The sequence below is a fragment of the Strix aluco genome, chromosome 31 (genome assembly GCF_031877795.1).
Source record: "Strix aluco isolate bStrAlu1 chromosome 31, bStrAlu1.hap1, whole genome shotgun sequence".
Taxonomy (NCBI): Eukaryota; Metazoa; Chordata; class Aves; order Strigiformes; family Strigidae; genus Strix; species Strix aluco.
In genome coordinates this window covers 1,074,306-1,095,555 of record NC_133961.1, presented here as the reverse complement: position 1 = coordinate 1,095,555, position 21,250 = coordinate 1,074,306, and the positions used below count along the sequence as shown (strand labels likewise).

Genomic DNA, 21,250 nt, shown 5'->3' with positions numbered 1-21,250 from the left:
GATGTTCCATTAAATAAAGGATAACAGAAGTTGCACATTGCTTTATGGGGCAGACAGCCAATTCAAAGAGACCCAAAGGCAGTCTATCCCAATGAGATAACCGTATTCTTCATGAGAAAAATGGCAAAAGGATTCTTGTCATTATTATTACACAATTAACTGATGGAACGTGATTGTTTTAAAAGCCTTGCTTGATTCCACCTCAAAGGCATGTGCTAGTAGGAAGGAAAATGACAGCTTGTGCTCTTTGACTGAGGCCTGGCAGGCCCATCATCTGAAGGCACTTAAGTGTGTGGCTCTGTATCGCACAAAATGACCTGCTACCTCTTTTTTAACAAAAAGTTTAATGACGGGAATTTTTGAGTACAGGCTAGGTCACAGCTTAGTTATTTGTTATTCAGGCAGGACAGCAGAAGTTCTTAACAAGTGGACTCAGATTTCCATCTCCCTCTATCCAGACGATGTCTGTTGTCTTCCTCTCCCTACACGTCAAATCCCTAATCTCAAACGTTTCAGAAGACTAAAAATGCATCTGGCCTGCCTACTGTTCAGGTATCTGAAGCAACCTAGGTCATAACACAGAACTCAGTACTTGCTAAATTCCCCAACAAACAAAATTAATCTGTGTATGCTGGCATCCACACTCAAGTTTTTTCTTTTTGCCAACCTCTACCATTAACCGCAGTCTTCAGCAAAAGCATTACAAAGGTCCTTGCAGGGCACCTTATTTATTAGATTATGGCAGCTCTTCAGTAGAGCAAATGCCACTGCCAAAGACGATCCCTGCAGGTGCCTCTGCAAGCATTACACACTTAGGTAGTATTTTAAATATTTGCCTCGGATGGGATAAATACCACTAGCCTCTAACATTTGGACAGTGCATCTCCCCGTAATTTCATCTGTTTGAATGTGGTGCTTGTCCACATGGACAAATGTTAACTCATTACCTCATTTTCATTTGGCATCTGTGGTGGACGAGACACCCAGATTTCTTCGCTTCTTCCAGGTGAGCCATCTTGTTTATTTCTGTTTGATAATTCAGAAGTAGAAAATGTTTTTCTTAAGGAGTCCACTTCACTACCTTGAATTGTCTTCCCCGCTTCCTCTGCAAGGAGAGTCACACATCAACATAATGCACTACCCAAGAAAAGAAAAACTTGCATTTCATTAGATCAAATTTTACACATTCACTGCTCCTCTCATGCTCAGAGCTTCAATGTGCATCATATACATCTATTTTGCAATCTTTATCATAAAACCAAATATGCAGTTTGAACTTCAAGTTCCTCAATACTGAAGAATTCATTGCCTCAAAAGCTTATGCAATATACAGAAAACTTGATAAAGTAACCCAAGAGCTGAAAATACCCAAAAAAGCAAGACAGGAAGTAGGGTTACACCTTAGTTTTTATTTAAAAACTTTGTTTCAATGCTCTCTGAATTCTGCAGAAAATGGTACATTTGTGCCCATGCCTTCACCTGGCACTGCAAACACCAGCACATATGAAGAGTCTCTTTGCAAACCACTATAAACCCCATCGCAGCTGCACACACTCAGTACAGCTATTTTAGATGTACATTTTTAGAACTAAAACCAGAAACCCACCCTCATTCCTCAACACCAACACACACTGCCAACACTTATATGTGTAGTTTCAAAAGTCCTGCAATTGTGCTTATGTGGGATCTGTGCTCACAAAATCACTTGGTATCTTAAGCAGTTCAAGTGCAGGTGCCTAACTGATGGTGTACCTTCTTATCAAGCACAAGGACTCTGATTTTGATCATAGTACAGCGATGATCTGGTCCAAACACGCAGTAGTTCTTGTACTTCCCACCTCAGTATTGTGGTATCACCCTGTTTATAGTGACTATCAGCCCAAACGTGTGAACCTCACAACCATCAGAGCAAACACCCATGTTGTCTGGTATCAAAGGGAGCCTTGGCAGCCCTTGTCAGAGCTGACACTGCTACTGGCTGTGAGACCACCAGGCCCAGCACTGCAGAGCTCTTGGGTGCCCACGGGCACCACTGCCAGAACCTCCAGCAGTCCAGGAGCACGTGCCGAGAGCCACTGACAGGACCTATAACCTAGCCCCTGTATCTTTAATTAGTAGAACACCTCATTTGACTTCTTTAGGAACTGCTGTTTTCAGTGCTTACCAACTACAGCATGCCTTTGACTTAGCTTATTACCAACTTGATTTCCTCCCTATATCAGCAATCTGACTGGGTGGGAAAATTTTGCGAGTAAATATTTTATTGGGATCAGACTAACAAACAGCAGTACACCAGTGATATTTAATTGCCAGAAGTTTAGGTCCTGAGATTCAAGATTAAATACAGATGTTCAAGCAGAGTTCGTTCCCGTAGGGGATTCCTTCGGTCTTGAAAACAGACTGGAAAAATGTTTTGCCAGTGCATCAACAGAAGACTGGAATAACTTCTCTCCTGTTTATTTTATACATCAATAGTGGCTAATTGGGCCTTCACTGAAAACAGGGAACTATTCTGAAACAGAACTGAGTCTTTCAGTGATAGCCTAGGACATCTTTCAGACATTTTAACAACCCCTTGGACAACAAGAGCAAAGTTAAGACAATTATTAGTGCTTCTCACTGTCCTATGAGCCAGGTCCATGGGGGACAGAGCAGCCAGCAGAATTAGGATACAGCTACGTGATCAGCAAATGAGTTCTCAACAGTACAGAGTGGATCTAGGAGCTGATTATTACAGATCAGGACAAGAATGTGTACGGAAGTATGGATCTCTGAACCCAAGCTAAATAGATTTTTTCCTACAACATGGCAAAAAATATACTAATCATGACCAAAATAAAAATGCAGGACTTTTTATTTTAAAAGTCCCATTATCAAATATGTAGCAGCTACAGAACAATCAATTCAAATTAACTTCACACCACACGTTCTTAATGAAAAAATAAACACTCATATAGCAGAGTTTCTTGGGTTTAGTTTGAAAAAAAATACTTTGCAACAATAAGAAACACTGCAGTGCATTCCTAAAGCGCAATTATATGTTACAGGCACTGGAGTAAATCTTGTGGAGAGTTTTAATGATGCCCTTGGGGTTGAGCCATCCACCCAAGAGTTATTAATCCCCAGGGACAGCTCTGTGCTGGAGTTACTATGACACATAGAAAGGGCTGGCTGGCTGCACATAACCTGAAGTCCACACTCGTCAGAGTCAAGGTTCATAGAAAGAAAATTCCACCAGACCAGAACAATCTAGCTCAAGGTTCATAGAAAGAAAATTCCACCAGACCAGAACAATCTAGCAAAAGATTTTAATGCTCAGACCACAGATGGATCCTCTGAATAATTCCTAAATCCCAGGTCTCTTTGATATGACATCTGGCTTCTCCCTGTTTTTTAGCAAGTACTTTCCCAAAACAATATTTGGAAACAGCAGTACATATGGGCAATCTCTTCTTCCTACACACTCTCTTTTTCAAGCCATGGAAATGAAGCAGTATTACACATGAAATCTCTTTTAAATTCTTGACAGGTAAAATGGTCACCCACTATTTGAAGATATTTTTACTGTCACCCTACTTTATAGGAAGAACTAGATGACTAGCTCAAAAAGCTTCACTCTGTTGTTACTGTAGTGGTAAAACAGGATGGACTTCCAGTTTTGTACAAAGAACAGACAAATTTTATATTGAAGACTGACAAGCCACAGAAGAATAGGAATGTATTTCAGGGTATGGGTGTATTAGCAAATTGTGTGGCCAAACATGTGCAGACCTATAGAGTAACAATAGGGACTGAGGAGCCAGTATCCTCGAGCCTTCATGTATGAGAAGTGAGAAGAAGCTTCTGGAAGCCATACACTTTTCTCAGCCAGATCAACAAAGGGCATCATCAACTGCAACATAATTCATACAGCTGCTAGGCTCTGAATGAACATGATATTCCTGCACAAGTCTATGTCTATCTTGGATAGCACTGTGGTCATTCTTCTGGGATATAAATCACATCGTCCTTCTCCAAAACATAGGTTCTGAATTCTCCAAATAAAACAGTATCATTTTAGCATCAAAAGATCTATGACACATAGCTGGGCAGTTATAATTAGACAGTGCATATGAGCTGACAAATTTATTTTATTAGGTTATATATTTTCTGGACAGCTGAGCTATTGTTACAGTTCAAAAGCTAGATAGATTAAATAAGCTAATAAGAAATCAAGTGCATTCATTGTATTTATGTGCCACTTCCCGACCCCAGACTACAGCTAGAAGCACTATTCCTTTTCTTAAGAGATCAGTCATAAACTGCTGTCAGAAACTTTTTTTCTGGTTAAGACCATTGCAGAGTTATTGGGTTATAGAATATTAAACATTACATTTGATGAAACATTCACAACTGCAATGTGATACTAGATTCATGACTGCGAGTGAAGAAAAATTCAGAAGGAAAAGAAAAAAGTCTAAGCAACCCCAAGCAGCTGTGAAATGCATGCTGCAGACAGAACCTCAGCTACGTAACCACGTGCATAATGAGCCACATAAATTGGAGGGGGGGAGGTGAATCACTCATGACGTTTCTAGCCTCAAGCACAGTCCCTCAGGGCCAGTAAGATCCACCTTCAGATGTCCAAAGTAACTACAGATACCTATAGTTTCTCAATGCATGCATCACATAGCTGGCTCTTTTGAAGCAGTAACAGTCGTGATCTTAAAAAATATTATTAAAAACCACACATAAATTGTTGTAAATTTAAAGAAACTACAATCTGCAGAGGAATATCACAGCTGCATTCCTTTGACAGTGTTCTGAGTTTCAACCATTTCTGTCCTTACTTTTGAAAGAGAAGGGGGAAGAGGAAGGATCACATTCAGCAAGAGGATCACTGTGCCTTCCGCCTGAGCGATAACTGACTCATTCACAGTCACAGTTCTCAACCTGCCAAGACCCAGATGTACAACACCGGCCTTTACAACATGTGACAAAAGTCCAAAATAAGGGATACAAACACAACAAAAAGCAGAAGAAGGTTGAAATGATGGAAAGATTCACATAGTCACTCTGCAGAAAGTTTTTCAGTCTTGCTTTTTAGAATTCCACTGTCAGTACCTTAACAATGAAATAATAAGCCAGCTTAGGTCTCTAGAAAAGTAAATCTGAGTCTCTCAAGAGTAGTATCCATCATAATTGTGTGTCACTGAAAAGTATGTTGCAGACTTCAGAAATGTATTTCTATCAGAAAGTATATCCAGCTTGATAAATTTTTTTCTCTCCTGCTATCTATCCTCTATATTGTTTAAAATTCTCTTTGTCTTCCAATTTGGAAGGGAATCTTTTGAAAGTTACCACTGATCACCCACATATTTCAAATAATGGAGTCACTTATCACAAAGCCAGAGAAGAGAGCTACCAGGATTATCAAGGAAAACTTCCTGTCATCTGTTAGATGAAATAGTAACCCCGGAAGAATGATGGGAGTCTCATGGTCTGAAACATTTCAAAGACAGATCAGATGCAGCAATCAATAACATACGGTAGAAAACCTAGCTTGGGATAATACAGTGGACAAAACAACACAAACTACCAGGTATTTCCCACCTGTTTTTCAACTGAATGGATTCATTCCAAAATCAAAAATTGGGTGAGAATGAGAAACAGGCCCCTTTAACTATAAAACAAAAAAAAATACAGCAAAGCTACTACTGTAAGTTCCAATTTACTTCTTTGTCCTCAAAATGATGGACTGAGGGCCAGCAGAAGGCCTGTGTATCCCTTCAATCCCTTCCAAGTCAAGCTTTGATAGAAAACCTGGGATTTAAATAATACAGTGACTTTGTGCAGGGCTCCTAAACAAAAAGTAATTTTACTCATAGTAGCATGACAACTGTCTTGCACAGAGGTCATGAAATTTCAAATTTCACGTCCATTCACTATGTCCATTCTTCAAACACACCATCAGCAAACAGTGACATTTTAAAACAAGGACAAAACCTGTCACTGAAACGTTTCCATAAAAATATCCCTTTGAGATGTTCACAAGATGGTAACATACCGTAGGAGAAGTACGTGTATTTACGCATTTGCAACTATGTGAATGGTTGTACGGTGCTGAGTTCATTTACCCTACATGCCAAGCTGTAAGAGGAAAAAACAAATTTCAAGGCCAAAAATCCAATTTGTTCGGAAGATAATTTTTAAAGCCTTCTATTTCTTTTTGGTAATTCAATCAAACCAGCTCCCAGATTTTCTGCAGCAACCCAATCAAAACTTGCAGCCTCCTTCTGCTTGCATATTGCCCAGCTGAGAATAGAACACAGTGTTTTAAAGTTACTTAGCCTAGAAAACCTGCTCTGATTTACATCCTCGAGCTATCTTCCTGTTTCCATGTATTCAAACACATAAATCTCTGTAAATCCATGCAGTTTGTCCAATTTTTCATGACAAAAAGCCCAAGTATCCCACACAGTAAGTACCTGCAGGATTTCAGTATCAGTGTCCTATGTGCCTGTCCATAAGTAAGAGCAATCCAGGCACCTAAACTTCATTATGTAGTGCTGGTTTAGGAGTCTTAGGGCATCCTGCCTAGCCTCCTGCTGCCACCCAAAAAGGCAGTGGATGTTCCACAGATACTATATCTGCCAACCCTGTCTATCCCCTAGGTATCGGAATTCCTAAAGTCCCATTCCAATCTCACTCAACCAAAACCCTCACTAATTTCGAGGACACTGATCTCACCGTAGCACTGAGCAAACAGAACTCTTCTGTCAAAGGAACTTGATCTATACAGCAGAGAAAATAACAACTTACCTGCCTAAGTGTGCAAATTGACATTTGTGACACATCAAACATTGTGGTCTTCCGGTTCTACACTTCACCTCTAATTAACAAGGGCATTTTTGCTGCTGGATCCCCTTTCCTTCACTGCAGTGTTTTCCCAGTGTAACTCGCTCACGCCTACAGGATCGTTTGCTCTTGACACCAGAGATTCAGCTGGTGCAGCCTTTTCCCCTAATGTCTTTAATCTCACCCCGATTCAATGAAAATAATCAGCAAAAAAGTATTGTTTACCTTTTTCTTTCCTTCAAAAAAAGTCAACTTTTACTATAATCAGAAATATGGACTTGATTCTTTCCTCAGTAATGCCAATTTCCTAAGGAAATGTCCCTACGCCATGTCCTCAGCTAGGATAAATATTCCATGGACTGGGACAAGTAACTTCAGTGGGGCTATTTCTGACTTAAAAGGGTAAACACTTAAATCCCCATTATTACCTTCTACTGCCATTTTTGGGTACTTTCCCTACTTAGTATGTTTAAAAAACAGACAGGAAGGGACTTTTTCTGTATGTGCTCCTTCAGGGGAAAGACGAATGACTTACTCTTAAGTATATTTCAGCCACTCTCACACATCTGCTTTAGCTTAACGTACAGCAATACGTCTTCCAAACTAACTCAGCTCTTAATTTCAGAAGTTTAACTGTTCTTTCACTGTATCTCTCCCTTTTTCCTTAATGGAACCTGTGTGTTCTGGTTTTATGTAGTGTTTATCTGTATCAGTATCTATGTCTCTGTCGTGCTTTAGATAGTGTCAGTGTTAGAAAATGGGCAGTATTTCCTGTTTATACCACGTTCACCCCAGCTGATCATTTAAAAATATGTATTACTTTTCCACGGTTCAACAGTGCTGTTTCTGGGTATCTTCTCCATCTGAATACTATAAAGCAGTCAGTTAAATAACAAGGCAAATGTGCACTTGACCATTTCAGCAGCCTTCATGAGCAAAATCCTGCTTCTTCCAACAGATGATGATGAAAAATAACCCTTAAAAAATTCAGAAAACCATGACAGAAATCTTAGAGCAGATCCTCACCTAATATTTAGCAGCCCAGTCCTATTAAGGGAGCTACACCTTTTAATATCTACCAGGGATCGAGCGGTATCTGTCACTACCAAGCAATGCCAACGTATTAGATCAGATTTCTAGTTCTAACAATAAAGAGTGTTTATGTGGTGGGGGAAAAAAACAGCTTTGTAAAGCATAGGCTGTACAACTGATAGTATTTTGCAATTATGATTTGAGAATGTATCAGGATATAAAAGCTGGAAGACCTTTTCCAGAAGTTGATTAAGGTGGGCCTGCTTCTGATGGCTTCAGAAAATCTGCACTGTCCTTTGCAGAATTCAAATAGCATTATATTTCAGAAATTGTGTTTGAGGGATAGTTTAGGAAGAGCTTTAAATTAAACAGTAACTAATGAGAGAATGCTAGTTCAGTGTACAGGAACTCCACAGGAACTCTTTCTGAGTCTTGGCTACACTAAGCCATACATTGAACCTTAGCAAAAAGTAACAGAATGTATTTAGTACTTAAGTAAGTACTGTGTTTGTTACACTTGCTTTTTTTTTTTCTTTTTTACAGTCAAAGCAACCACAAATGTGCTTAAATTCACAAATGTGCTTAAATTCATTCTCAGCACAAGGTGATTACACTAAATACATACTTTTTGGAGCACTTTAAAAGAGCAGGTGACATACTAATAAATCAGGACAGAATTGATCTTGAAAACCTTCTGTGTACTTCCATTCTAGAAGGATTCAGCACTAGCAGGTAAGTAGATAAGCACCGGAAGAAACAAGTGAACTGTATATAATTAAAAGCATCTGACATCTCCACACAAAGTATTCCTTTCCTAACAAATAATATCATAAAAAGACAGCAGGTGCAAACAAATTAATAAAATATCAGAGAGCCCAAGAGTTTCAAAAATGCTCCATTTTGAATAGTATAATTAAGACATTAAGGCATCTTCAAAAGGCCTGATTATTTGTTTTAAGGCAAATATCAACTTGCTTGAAACTAGGCATTTCTGTGCGATTTTATACTGGACACAGAAAAGCACCCAATTCTATAAAGAATTCAGCACTAAATTGGAAGTGAGGTTATTTGATTTCTGCTTCTGATTGTCCTGTTGAGCCACTACGTGGCTCTGATCCCTGACATTTGCTTTGTGTCCTTCCCACATCTTTAGAAAAGAAGGCTTCCTCACCTCACTACAATGACATGAAACTTAGTCAACAGCTGCATTTAGCACACTTCGATGCCTTTCAAGGCAAGGTGATGAGCTAGAGCAAGACTTCATTTTGTGTTACTGCTTTTTATAGTACTACAGAATTCGACCACAGCCAATACGCCACTATAGGATGGAATCTGTACCAAAGTACCAACAGTAAAATTACTAAATATTTCCCTTTTCTACATTCTAGAAAATCTAAGTTATTCAACAGAATGAAAATACTTTTTTTTTTCCATCTGAAACAATCTTTAGAAATTGTTTAGTAATAAAACCATCACAGAAAAGAGCAAAGAATTGCTATCAGGGAAGCACTATTGTTCCAGGGCTATCAAAGTTTCCAGGAGTCCGGTGCCTTTGTCCTTATCTGGTGCTGCCAGTGAGCTACTGTGCAAATAAACACGAGTCATTTCCCTTCTTTATGCCTAATTTTTTTCTGTCTATACAATGCAGATGAACTACTTTGCATAGCAAATACCACTGAGATCTAAGGACAACAAATATCCGTAAGAGAGATCAGCTGTTATTATTTAAAAAATAATCTATTATGCTTGCATCCTTATGCCTGGTTTTTTTCTACATTTAGGGGCTTTGTATGGTACTTGATTTTATACTATATTGAATGAAGGTTACATAGAGATAGCCACTGAATTTATGATCAATAGAAAATTGCAAATTTTTTCTCCCAACCAATTCTTTCCAATGATCCAGCACAACACATCAATAAAAAGCTCTGAATTGACGCTGTTTCCCCATTTCATGCCCTGTTTAAGTTCCCTGGGGATGACAGATTAATTTAATTAGTTTTATTGAACTGTCTAGTTGCTTTTATTGGCAAATCTACTCATAGGAAGAAGGCTGCAAATTTCTCTTGAGGTTAGAATTGTCCTACTGGTCCATTTTTAAAATTAAAGTGAATTTACTGTCATTTCTTATACAGTTTTCTGCTATGCTTTCTGCTGCTAAGACTCACATTTGTAAAGTGACACTTTATAGGAGTGACACTTATATAGGAAGTTTAAAGTTGTTGTTTTTCCTAAATGTGGTTAACGAAAAAAGGAAGCAGACAGCTACCATCAAATGGAACTGTGAACTAAATACATCGTTCAGCTTTCACTGGGGAATTAAATTAATCTGATCACAACACACAATATGGCTCTTGCATGCCACCTGTTAGCAGAGAAGTGGTCAGTCACTCTCCAACTTCCTCCGCTTGACAGCTTGCTTGGTACAGAAGCATCAAAACAACAGCACTGAGGCTACCAAGTATACATCCAAGGTTCCGTTTGCTCAGAGGTGGGTCTGACCAAAGTCCTCAGACTTCAACGCACTGGCAGTGTGAGGTATATGAAACAGAGCAGAATTAACAGCAGGAATGGACTGAATTTACCCCCAGTGGTCAAATGCCCAGGGCCATGGAAAAAAATATGAATCGAAACCTGGGTTTGGATAAGAATTTTATTTATGGCCACATTTTTCTATGCAGCTGACTGATCCAGGGATATTTTTGGAAGTGGGAGAGGAGTAATTTAAAATCTAGATTAAAAATTTAAAGCTTGGACCTTTTTTTTTTTGTTTTTTTTCTGTATTTTTTGTAGAAGGTCAAAGGAGATATTTTATGCTCCATTGAATTTCCCAATCCTTCTCTGAGTTGAGAAAAATTAGCAGATGCTGCCTTCTAATTTTGGATATCATAGTTCTCTCTACCAGATTTCAAACACTCTTCCTAAGATTCGAAAGAGCTTCTTGCCCTGTGTGGCAATTTTTTAAAAAGTGGGGATTGGGTCTATTTCCATGAGATTTTGTCCAAAGTTGCTCTAGGAAGTGTTTAGTTCTGAAGAGACCACTCATTGACCCCACCTACAGAAACCTGTGTCATAGATTCCTTTGTAAATCCAATTCTTCTGAGGCTTCTTCAGCTGCACAGTCAAGAAATCACGCTTAAGATTTTTCTCTGGACTTAAAAAAGATATAGTGGCGTTGTACAACCTCAAAGCAAATGCCACTTAGCTGTTTTATTATCAGATTGTCTTTACACTCAAAGCTAAAAGAACAAGCTAACAAGACTAAGCATGTAACTTGTCATAAGTGAGTTCAGTGATTCTAAGAGCAATACAAATGAATGTATTAAAATAAATTACTAATAAAATGATTCCTCTTACCAACATCTTTGCTTTGGGTTTGCACAAGAGGTGGTCATTTGTTTCCAGATGCTGAAAAGTTCTGCAAAGCTTTACAGTGAGCATGAAAACTTTCATCTTTCTAGACCTATGCTCTAATTAATAAATTATATTCCCATGAATTCACCAGCCCTTTCACCTATCTATTCATCTTGTTAGTATTATCCTTTTGACAAAAAACACACTTGGGATGCTGTAAGTAGGAAAGCTAAGAGACTTACTGGAATCTTACCCTAGCCCTCAAGTGTCCATCCATAAAGGGTTAAAAAAATTTTCAACTATGGAGGAAGTGCTCCCACACTTTATAAATATTATGCGTTTAAGATATATAGGTCATGTTCTGTTGGAGTAGATAAATTTTTAAATGCTGAGCTCAGAGTTTCAAAATGACATTTCAGTATGTTTATCCATGTCCCATCAGATCTGGTAGAAGTGAGGTAAAGGCCTTACTATAGGATTTACTTGTCAATTATTTCATGAACTCTCATTCTGTCACAGCACCAAGCACACCTTAGAAAACAGAATCATTGGGTTTTTTAGGAATACTAAAATCAGGAGGATTTAATACCTATATCAAAGATATAATTTTACAGTCCAACTGACTTTTAACGTATGTGTGTGCTAGTTAAACCATACACATATCACTAAATGAATGACACAGAATTTAGAAGAACCTTATTTTGACTCCGACTTTTGCTCTACTCGAGCTTAGAGAATATCTTTCCAAATAACACAAGGAAGAATAGGAGTAGCCAAAGGTAGTATCACACATTCGGCTATAAAAAGACATTCTAAAAATGTGATTTTCTTGATTAGGATGTTAGCAATCCTTAAAAAGCCAATGAAAGTCGGGAATGTAAAAATTCATTGTTTCATGTATTTACAAGAATGGAACTATTCTGTCAGCACAAGACCCTAATGTGCTCACAGTGAGTTACTCCAGGTTGACATTTATAGCCTCAAAGGCTTCTTTTTAGACAGGCCAGAACAGTCAAGGATGCTTGGGGCCTTGTACTCAAGGTATATTCTTTTCAGTTTCACTGTGTGTAATTTTAACTCAGAAGTTAAGAAAAATTAAAAGAAAAATTAAAAGAAAAATTAAACATTAGCTATGAAATCAGATTCTTATGAGATGCTTTCAAGAATAATGTAGAAATTCCTGGTGAAAATATCCTTGCAATCCCAACTAGAGAGCTAGTACAAATTCTTGCACAAGTTAAAATCACCTTACATAAATACGGTACGCAGTGAAATCAGTGGGATCCAAGTAGTTATATGTGTGTCTTCTGTTTCCAATGTTATGACAGTCAAAAATCTATCAGATGGTGATGTTTTTTCAAGGGATTTTTTTTGAAGAGCTCCTATATATTTACACACACAACTGAATGGGCTTGGTTATTTGTGTACACAAATAGCTATCTCCATATGTAATTCAGCAGGAGTGCAAATTCTGACATTAATGATCTCTGTACAAAGATTTAGCGTGTGGATCAACACCATTATCGGGCCAAATTCAGAAAGGTAATCTGAAAATAGTCAGATTTTGCTTGACAGGAACCACAAATATATCCCTACAGTAAATATCTGAACTCCTACATAAAGTGAAAATTTCTGGAGCCTATTAGCAGATAATCTTATTAAGCTATCACAGCTGCTCTTTAAAAAAAAAAAAAAACAACTAAATGACTATTTTTCAAATGCAAAATTAAGAAAGTAAGAATGTGATATTATGTATTTTGCACTATTCTGATGATAAAATGCCTTCTGCTTTAAGCAGCATTTCTGCAGGTCATTAGTCTATAATGCAAACCTGCACCTTTGGGTATTTTTAAAGAAAAATGAAGGTGAGAGGAAAACAAGCTGAGCCGTTTTGTTTATACCAGCATGTGAAACTGCATTTCTAAGCATTTGATTCAGCTAAACCTCCACCTTTTATACCGTTTTAGTGGCAGATGCTGTAGTGACAATGAAAGTGACTGAAATACATGCTGAGGCTTTTTGCAAGTAGCATCGTGATATGCAGCATGCTTCCAAGATAGAAGCTATCCCCAGTGTATCAATCATACATAAAGAAGACCAGAACCTAATTTTCAATCCTCTTATCTCATTCCCCAGTGTCTCCTTTTCTCGTCTATTTTTTATTGGGAGGAGAGACAGAAGGTTGCCACAAGATTATTTCTATGGCAGCTTCAACTCCCCCACTGGTTTTCTGCTCAGTGCCTGTGACTGACACTTAGTTCTGCCTGAAGGACAAGGACAGGACAGACTTCTGAGTGCCAATCAATGGAGCATGCCACATGCTGTAATTGAAAAATACAGTGCTTCTGCAATAATACGAGGACATCATTTTTAGTGCAAAGCTGTGGCAGAGAATTGTAAGTGAGCAATATGTAGCTTGCATTTATTTTTAGGGCACCTGACTTCACACGGCCAAAAGAAATGAACCTGAGCTCCAGAATTTGGATCCAGACCGGAACTGCCCGTAATTCAGCAATGAAGGTTATCAAGGTTAAGCCCCACCTTTTATTTCATCTGCAGACCATGTGACCTGTTCAGTCTGATCATCCTAATGTGATGTCCTGATGTGCCTTCATCCAAGTTATCTGTTAGCTTGGCACACACCGCAGCACAGCCCAGCTTTAGCGTTAGAAAACCTGTGAAAGTATCCAAACTGCACACCCCTGATCTCAGTCCACCTCCTATTATTACACACTTTCCTTAGGCTCTTCTTTTATGGAAACCTCTAGCAAAACAACACAGGGCGTAGTTAGGAAAGCCTATCCTTCCAAATAGTGCATGCTCCCCCACCTCCCTAAAGCGAGGAAAACCTGATTAACCACTTGTAGAGACCTACCTTAGCAGTCTATGAAACAAGCTAAGGAAAGGCTGTCCTCAGAGATCCAGCTGCTGACAGGAGAAACAAAAGCATTACAAGGATTTGCCTAAGGTCACAAAGCAAGCAAGTAGCAAAACAACACTAAATACTACTGCTTCTCTTTTTAATTTCCCTTCTGGCTGCTATTTCTAATGGGAGATTTGGGAAGTTACATACCTTTCAAAAGATAAGTGAATGTATTTAGAAACTCTTCATATGACTGCTCATGGCTATTAATAAATTGATCAAGGATGCTGTTGTTTAACAGTTGTTCTCCCATGATTCACACCTTGACAGTCGAACCAGTATATCTGCTTTAGTAGGCTGCTTCTGCAGTAGAAAGAAGAGAGCCGTATGTATCTGTAGGCAGAAAACAAATTAACTGAAGAGTCCCTAATTCACATAGATGAGCACCAGAATGTCAAATTTTTCTTCTCTCCTTGTGAAATTCTGATCTTGTCAGTGGGACTTTACACAACATTTCCCCCAGAATTCAAGTGGACATAGTAATTTTAAGTGCAAAGGGAGAGACTGTGATCATCTATGCCTGAAATTTATGTCCTCGGGGACACAGAAGTGTCAATCTTTCTCGGTGGTGTTCATTCCCTCTCTTGAAATTGTTCAGCCTTACAACCCCTGCCTTCTTTGCAGAAACAGTGGCACTACTCACTAGCACGTTGAATTTAGCTACTGGGACACCTGTACATTCAAAACTTGGACTGAATCCATCGTTCTGCAGGTGCACTGCTGACTGTATCATCAAAGCCACTAACCCCAGATTTTGGAGGACATGTCAAATCATGATGGCATGTGTGTGTGTGTGTGTGTGTGTGCTGAGACAGCACACAGGACGGGGAGGGTATGATGGAACTGGGCGAGGACGTAGGAGGGCGAGGACGACTCTCGAGAAGGGAACAAATGCTGAGAGCTGAAGGAACCCCGTAGAGGCTTTCCTGGACTTGAAATCTCCACTCTTCAGACACACAGCACCAGCTTTCCAGCCCATCTTCATCACTTTACCAGACTCTAATGGAAGTAATGGCCGTGAAACAGCTCTTGGTGAAGTGCACTGAAGTTAACCTTGCTCCTCACTTATCAAAGCTGTGTAAATGCATTTTAACAGCTGTGTGATGCTAAATAGTTCATAATATTACTAATTTTTACACACATAGGGCCAGAGCACTAGAAGGAGAAAAGCACAGGTGTGGACACACGTAACTCGCACATTGTCTCGCATGGGGGCAACTTAACTATAAATTGTAAACGCCCAGTTTGCATACATAAATGTGATAAAGATGTAAGAACGCATTATACACTGAGCGCTTGATCTTCATGTGTTCCCATGGTTCTTCCCTTGATTTACCACAGCATTAAGAAGTGGCTTTTGGGAATGAAAGCTTAATTCTTCAGCAAAACTTCAAATCAACTACACTGAGGAAAGGCTGCCAACCTGATTTTAAAGTTAAATAAGACCGAGCAAGAATTGTTCAGAGCCCAGCAGGAAAACAAAGCGTGATTTCTAATGTAAAACTCTAATTTTGTTGGATTGCCACCTCGCAAAGGAGACTAATCTTCTGAAGATATAAAAACACATGCACACACCCACATGTCGTAAAGGTTAAGTTTTCTAACGTTTTACAAAAAACAAAGCAGTATTAATCTCTCTGTGGACTGACCAAGCAGAATATAATTTATGAGACTCTCAGAGTGGTATATGTAAATTACAGTGATTTCGGAGGGAAGAAATGCCTTCTATTCCTCATTATTGTTCAGTTATTACAGTCATTATTTGAGGCAAATTTCATTATATGAAAGACTGCAGTGATTTGTAAGGCTAGTGTCAAAGAAAAAAATACATATATTTAATCAAGAAAATGCTTTTGTTTTTCTTTGGCATCTGGCATCTAGAATCTCCAAGTCCTTTATAAACACTAACGAAATAAACTTCACAATAGGAAGAGCAAATATTATCCCCAATAACAGATGAAAAAAATGAGTCACCAAGAGTTTAAATGACCTATAAACAAATCAGGGCTGGCAGTAAAGCTTAGATTCCTTTACTCTAAAATGCCCTAGGAAGCTAGAAAACTGCGAAGCAATTTGGGGGAATAGTTGTATCCTTAACCAAGCTGGACGGCAGCTTTCTCAAGTGAATGCCATGTTCTACTGCCGACGGGTCATCAGCCTGAGATTAAGCATCCAGACCAAGTGTTATATAGCTCAACTCCTGCTCTGCTGCAGAGCCTCTACTTCCCACAGAAGTTGGGAAACTTCAGATTTTAACATCCTCTGCTGGTTAAACTGTAGAGCAACAGCGCAACAAGGCTTTGGATAAACACCAGGCTTTGACTCATTACAGTTAGCTGGGAAACGCAGCGCTGAGTTCAACTTGACAAAGTTTCAGCTAAACTATGATTGCAAAACCTTGAACATCAACCTCACGAAAAAGCAAGTACTGCATGCTATTAGAATATAATCTAAGATTTAATACCTGAAATCTCCTGACATATGGAGATTAGGAAGTTATTCCTAAAGGTTGTAACCATGTATTTCACTGATCCTATATATTTTCATCTAGCATGCGCTTCAATATTTACGCATGGGAAGGAGCATCACGAAAAAAGTATTATTTAAAAAAAAAAAAAAAACATAGGAAATGCCTAGGATATTCCAAGCACAGGAAAAGATTACTTTCTCAAGACTAACAGCTTTTCTTTACCAGTAAATGGAACAAATTTTACCCAAGTCAAAGCAGTAAATCCAGAGTAGCTCTCCTACAGCCAGTATAGCTATTACAGGCACTAGTATATGAGATCTGCCATCAACTATGTTAAAGGTATTCATCTTGGGTTAAGAAAATAAAATAGCTTCTAATTCACAGGCCACATTTCCTGATTTTTTCTTCTGAAAAAAACCCCAACGAATATATTTTGGAACATGAGTTCACTAAATTATTAATATTTTAATAAATCCTAAATTGCAAAAGAGGGGAGGAAACCCAATTTGTCATTTTGGCATCCATCCTCCATTGCTTTTTAGAAGAACTTCACAGTTTTGCTTCAAAAATCTAAACAAGAAGTAAAATGGAAAATGGACTACTGAGGTGATAGTCCAACACAGACCTAATCTTCCTTTGCACAGCTGTTATTTACGTCTACAGAATCATCTCCTCATGGAGAGGAAAAACCAGCTAGGTCCTAATGAAAGCTTCAGTTCTGCCAGAAAAAAAGACATTCACTCAAACAAAAGAGAGGAGAGACTGGCAGCTAGGACTACCTGTCCCCTCCTGTTTTCAATTATTTTGAAGAACTGCAGGGTGCTCTTGCATCAGCCTAAATGAAAGCAAGCACAGAGGATGGTATTTGGAGAACATCTACTACACCTGAAACTGAACATGTGGATGGTTAGGATGGACGGTACAACAGAGGTGTTCACAAACTTACCTCAACCTATCAAGGTTTTTGTGTTTTTCATTTTCACTCCATTTTGGTTTTCACCTACTTTATTCCCACGTTTCTCTCAAAAGAACACCATACTGTGTTGGCTGCACAGTTTTGGGATGCAAACAGCTGAAACCAGGCTGACCAGAAGACTCACCTTTGCTCAGGAACTAACTGGTAGATTCTAGATAAATAAAAGGCTTCAGCAATCATCCAATTCACAGCCTCAAGGCAATGACTTCTTTGAACTGAACAAAATGTACAGTCATGGATTGGAATCACTCACGATTTATGAACTGGATACAATCACACCTCTACAAATGAAACAACTGCGTTGTTCTGCTAGAGAGTAACTACTACTGAAATCAAAAACTTATCTTCTTTTCCCCAAAAGGCATCAAACTAACTTGGAAGTTTCAAGGAAAGTAAGGCAAGGATAGCTGACCCTTTTCCCTTGCTGGCTGTTAATAGTTTTAGAGTCAAATATCAGGAAGTGATGCATTCAAGAACCAACTATACTTTCTTCTTTTTGCATGCCGCTCCTGCTCATCCATCCAAATTACTATAATGAGGTTTCTTGAGATCATTCATTAAGCCTCGCTGATCATCAGCAGATTGTGCAAAATCAATTTTATTTCTCAAAATGCAGTCTTCTTCCCAGCAGGTTAAGCCAAGCCAGAAATCTCTGCATTGAATCACAGAGGCAGGTCAAGTGATTTCAATTACACAGTTCTAATTAGTTCTAATAAACAATAAAAAATGTGGTGGAATACAGACTTCCTGCTTTAGGCTGCATTTTTGAGTGCTTTATTATGTTTCTTCTAAATATAATATAGGCAATGAAAGAAAGATCGAGATTCTGAATTTTTAAATGGAAAGAGCAATAAGCCAATCCTCTCTACAAGCTCACTAAAACCTTACATAATTTTATTTTTCCGGGCAAAAAAAATACTTCACTATGAATTTGCTCTCCCAAAAATCATTCTCAATAAAAAAAGGGATATTCAGAAATGTTTATTTATAGATCACTGAAAGGTTCATGGAAAACATCACTAGATACACCCGTTCTCAAGAATATATAACCTTTGTCTGCAAAAATCAGACTGAACACAAATACATTCTTTTTACATCTTATACTCTGTTAGCACTGGACAATGTCTGACCTTTTTTCCCTATAGAGCTAGCACAGTTAGCTACACCTGCAACAACTAACTTTTTTCAAAGGGGTCTTTAATACTTCAGATATAACTAACCTCTCACAAAAGCAATCCTACTCTCCTACAAGCTCCAATACAGACCTAAGCAACAAGCATTTCTGTAACACCTCTCATCTGATGCCTGCAAGCAGTTGGTGCCAACTGTTGTAAGGGGCCTCAGGCATGAATGTAAGGGGACTCAGACAGGAATGCACCCGAGGACATAATTTTTGCAACTGTGATAGGTACATCCCGGGGAGGGCAGATAAACCAGCAGACACCTGTGGAAACCAAAGATAAGGAATCTGAGAAACTTTATAGACAGAGCAATGAGCCAAGACAAGATCTTATATGGAAAAAAGACTCAAGAGTTCATGGAAAGGACTTCAGCAACCACTAGGAACCACCACAGACCACCAAAAACCCCCATGGAAACCCCTCAGAGACCCTTCCCCAGATTTTAGTATGCTTGTGCAATGTATTAACATATGCATTAGATTCTCTGGAAATAGGTATGTATCGGAAATTATATGAATATTTATTTCTTTTATTGTATATAATGAGTGTGCCTTTGTCTTTTGGCATGCACATTAGGTGGTGATCCCCTGTGCACCCAGAATGCCTGCCTTCTAAAACTTCCAACTGAGCCTTAGAAGGTTCTTTTGTGCCCGGTTTTACGGTAACACATTCATAAAGGTTTTACATGTCGGTCTTCACTGAAGACCTTCATCCTGAGGACTCTCTTGGCCTGGCTAGTTCAGCAACATGAAAGCTGTCACTAGTGATGGCGTGGGCTGGCAAAGGCCATGCGGCAATGAGCTCTGCAGGTTGGCCACTCGTGTAGGCAGGCAATACCGCAGGCGTACAGCCAAGTCCTAAGTGTGCAGTAAGTTGCCAAGGGACCAAGTACAGAACCAGAGCTGGTTACTGCCTCCTAAGGATGATGAGAAAGCACACTCTGATTCAGGGCATGAGAGTCTCCTCTCCAACCTGTTCCAAGAGCTACGTAACAGCACGCTGTCTCTTACAGAAAAAGTAACATCCCAATCTGCCCTCTAGGCAGCAGTATGGGAGAAGTCACCCCATATAATATATGAACTAACTCATATATTTGTGTAAAGCTTGCTCAAGGAAACTGGTTTAATTACACACAAAATGAGTGACCTAGGTTCTATACTGTTAGCAACGAAAGTAAACTCAATCTGAAGAGCAGGGATGAGTACTTTTGGAGGAAAAGTATCTGATTTCCACTCCTTGCTGTCTTACTACTGTTTACCAGATTAGTGAGTCAAGGAGACTCTAGAAGTATGGATTTGCTACAATATTATTACAGCAATAAAGAATGAGGTAGCATCTTTGCAAAAGGAATAAGCCTGTATCAACTGCAGTCAGAATCGGTTGAAGCCTATCTAAGTGCTGGCTGCTCCCAAAAAGGCCACCACCACCCTCCCTCCCCCTTCACCCCTTGGCTTTTCATTCCAGCCCATCTCTTGGCCAGATAAAATAAAGTACCAATATAAAACCTGAAACTAAGCTGAGCAAATACCCATGTTCTGTTTCGAATACATGTTTTCTGATCTGCCTTACAGCCATACGATCATGAGTGCCTGCACAAGACAGTGGCAACACGCAGCAGGAGCAAGGGAAGGATGAGAAAGACGTAAAATGTTCTCAGTAGGGCAGCACAGGAAGGTTACTCACTTCCCAGAAGGGAGTCAACTGTTTCCTTCTTGTCTAGACATCTGCAAAGCAATAGCTGTGAAAGCAAGCCCTCCCTGCTCTACTGTCCTGCCCTACTTTTCTCCCTCTTCCTCCTCCCCGCTCCCCACCACCTGCAGGAAGGCAGAGCTCCGGGAGTGAACCCACGGCAGCAAGCTCTGGCCACAAGCAGGTGTGGGTCAACTGAACTATGGGAACAAACGAAAAGAAAAAGTTTCAATTACAAAGGACGAAAACTTTCAGATGAGGTTCCTTGCAGCATCTCTCAATTCAATGTGATCTGTAACAGCTAACCCTGTTTAAATCAACGGGACGTTTGCCACTGCCTTCAGCAGGAGGCCTTAAGGGCACACTTGGTGCATCACAGAAGCTGCATCTGCTTGTGTAAGTGCACTACTGAGCCTCCGAGACCACTTTTGCAATGGTCAAAAACACGTGTCTCTCGTGCCCAGCTCACGTGAGCTTTTAACGGATATATCTAAGGGCTTTAATTATGATCAAGCACATTGATCCTGTCTGATTTCAGTGCTATTACGTGAGTCCTGTATATGATCAGAAGGTTTTTTTAATGACTTTCCAATGGCTTCTAGAGTGTTCCTCCCTTTAAAGATCAGCCGGAGGCCTACAACAAAGGTAAGATTTTCTGTGCACCAAGCATTTCTCCAAAACACGGTAGCCACTGTCCCCTGCAATGCGATCGTCCCGCATTTGACAGTCAAAGCACAGCTGGATTCAATCAGCTATTTTAGATGAGACCTCCAAATAAAGCCCTGTCC

At 39.3% G+C, this 21,250-nt stretch overlaps 1 protein-coding gene across 6 annotated transcripts in view; it reads right to left on the bottom strand.

Moving 5' to 3' along the window:
• IFTAP (intraflagellar transport associated protein) overlaps positions 1 to 21,250 on the bottom strand; it is a 44,201-nt gene that overhangs the window by 16,668 nt on the left and 6,283 nt on the right. For 3 of the 6 annotated variants that reach the window (XM_074809795.1, XM_074809796.1, XM_074809793.1), the window contains 2 exons: positions 14,297 to 14,479; positions 948 to 1,105 (listed from right to left, as the gene is read on the bottom strand). In XM_074809795.1, coding sequence (XP_074665896.1) covers positions 948 to 1,105; positions 14,297 to 14,399 — 261 coding nt within the window. In that variant the 5' untranslated portion in view covers positions 14,400 to 14,479. The remainder of the gene's footprint in view (positions 1 to 947; positions 1,106 to 14,296; positions 14,480 to 21,250) is intronic. The other 3 variants (XM_074809794.1, XM_074809797.1, XM_074809792.1) reach the window with 1 other exon arrangement.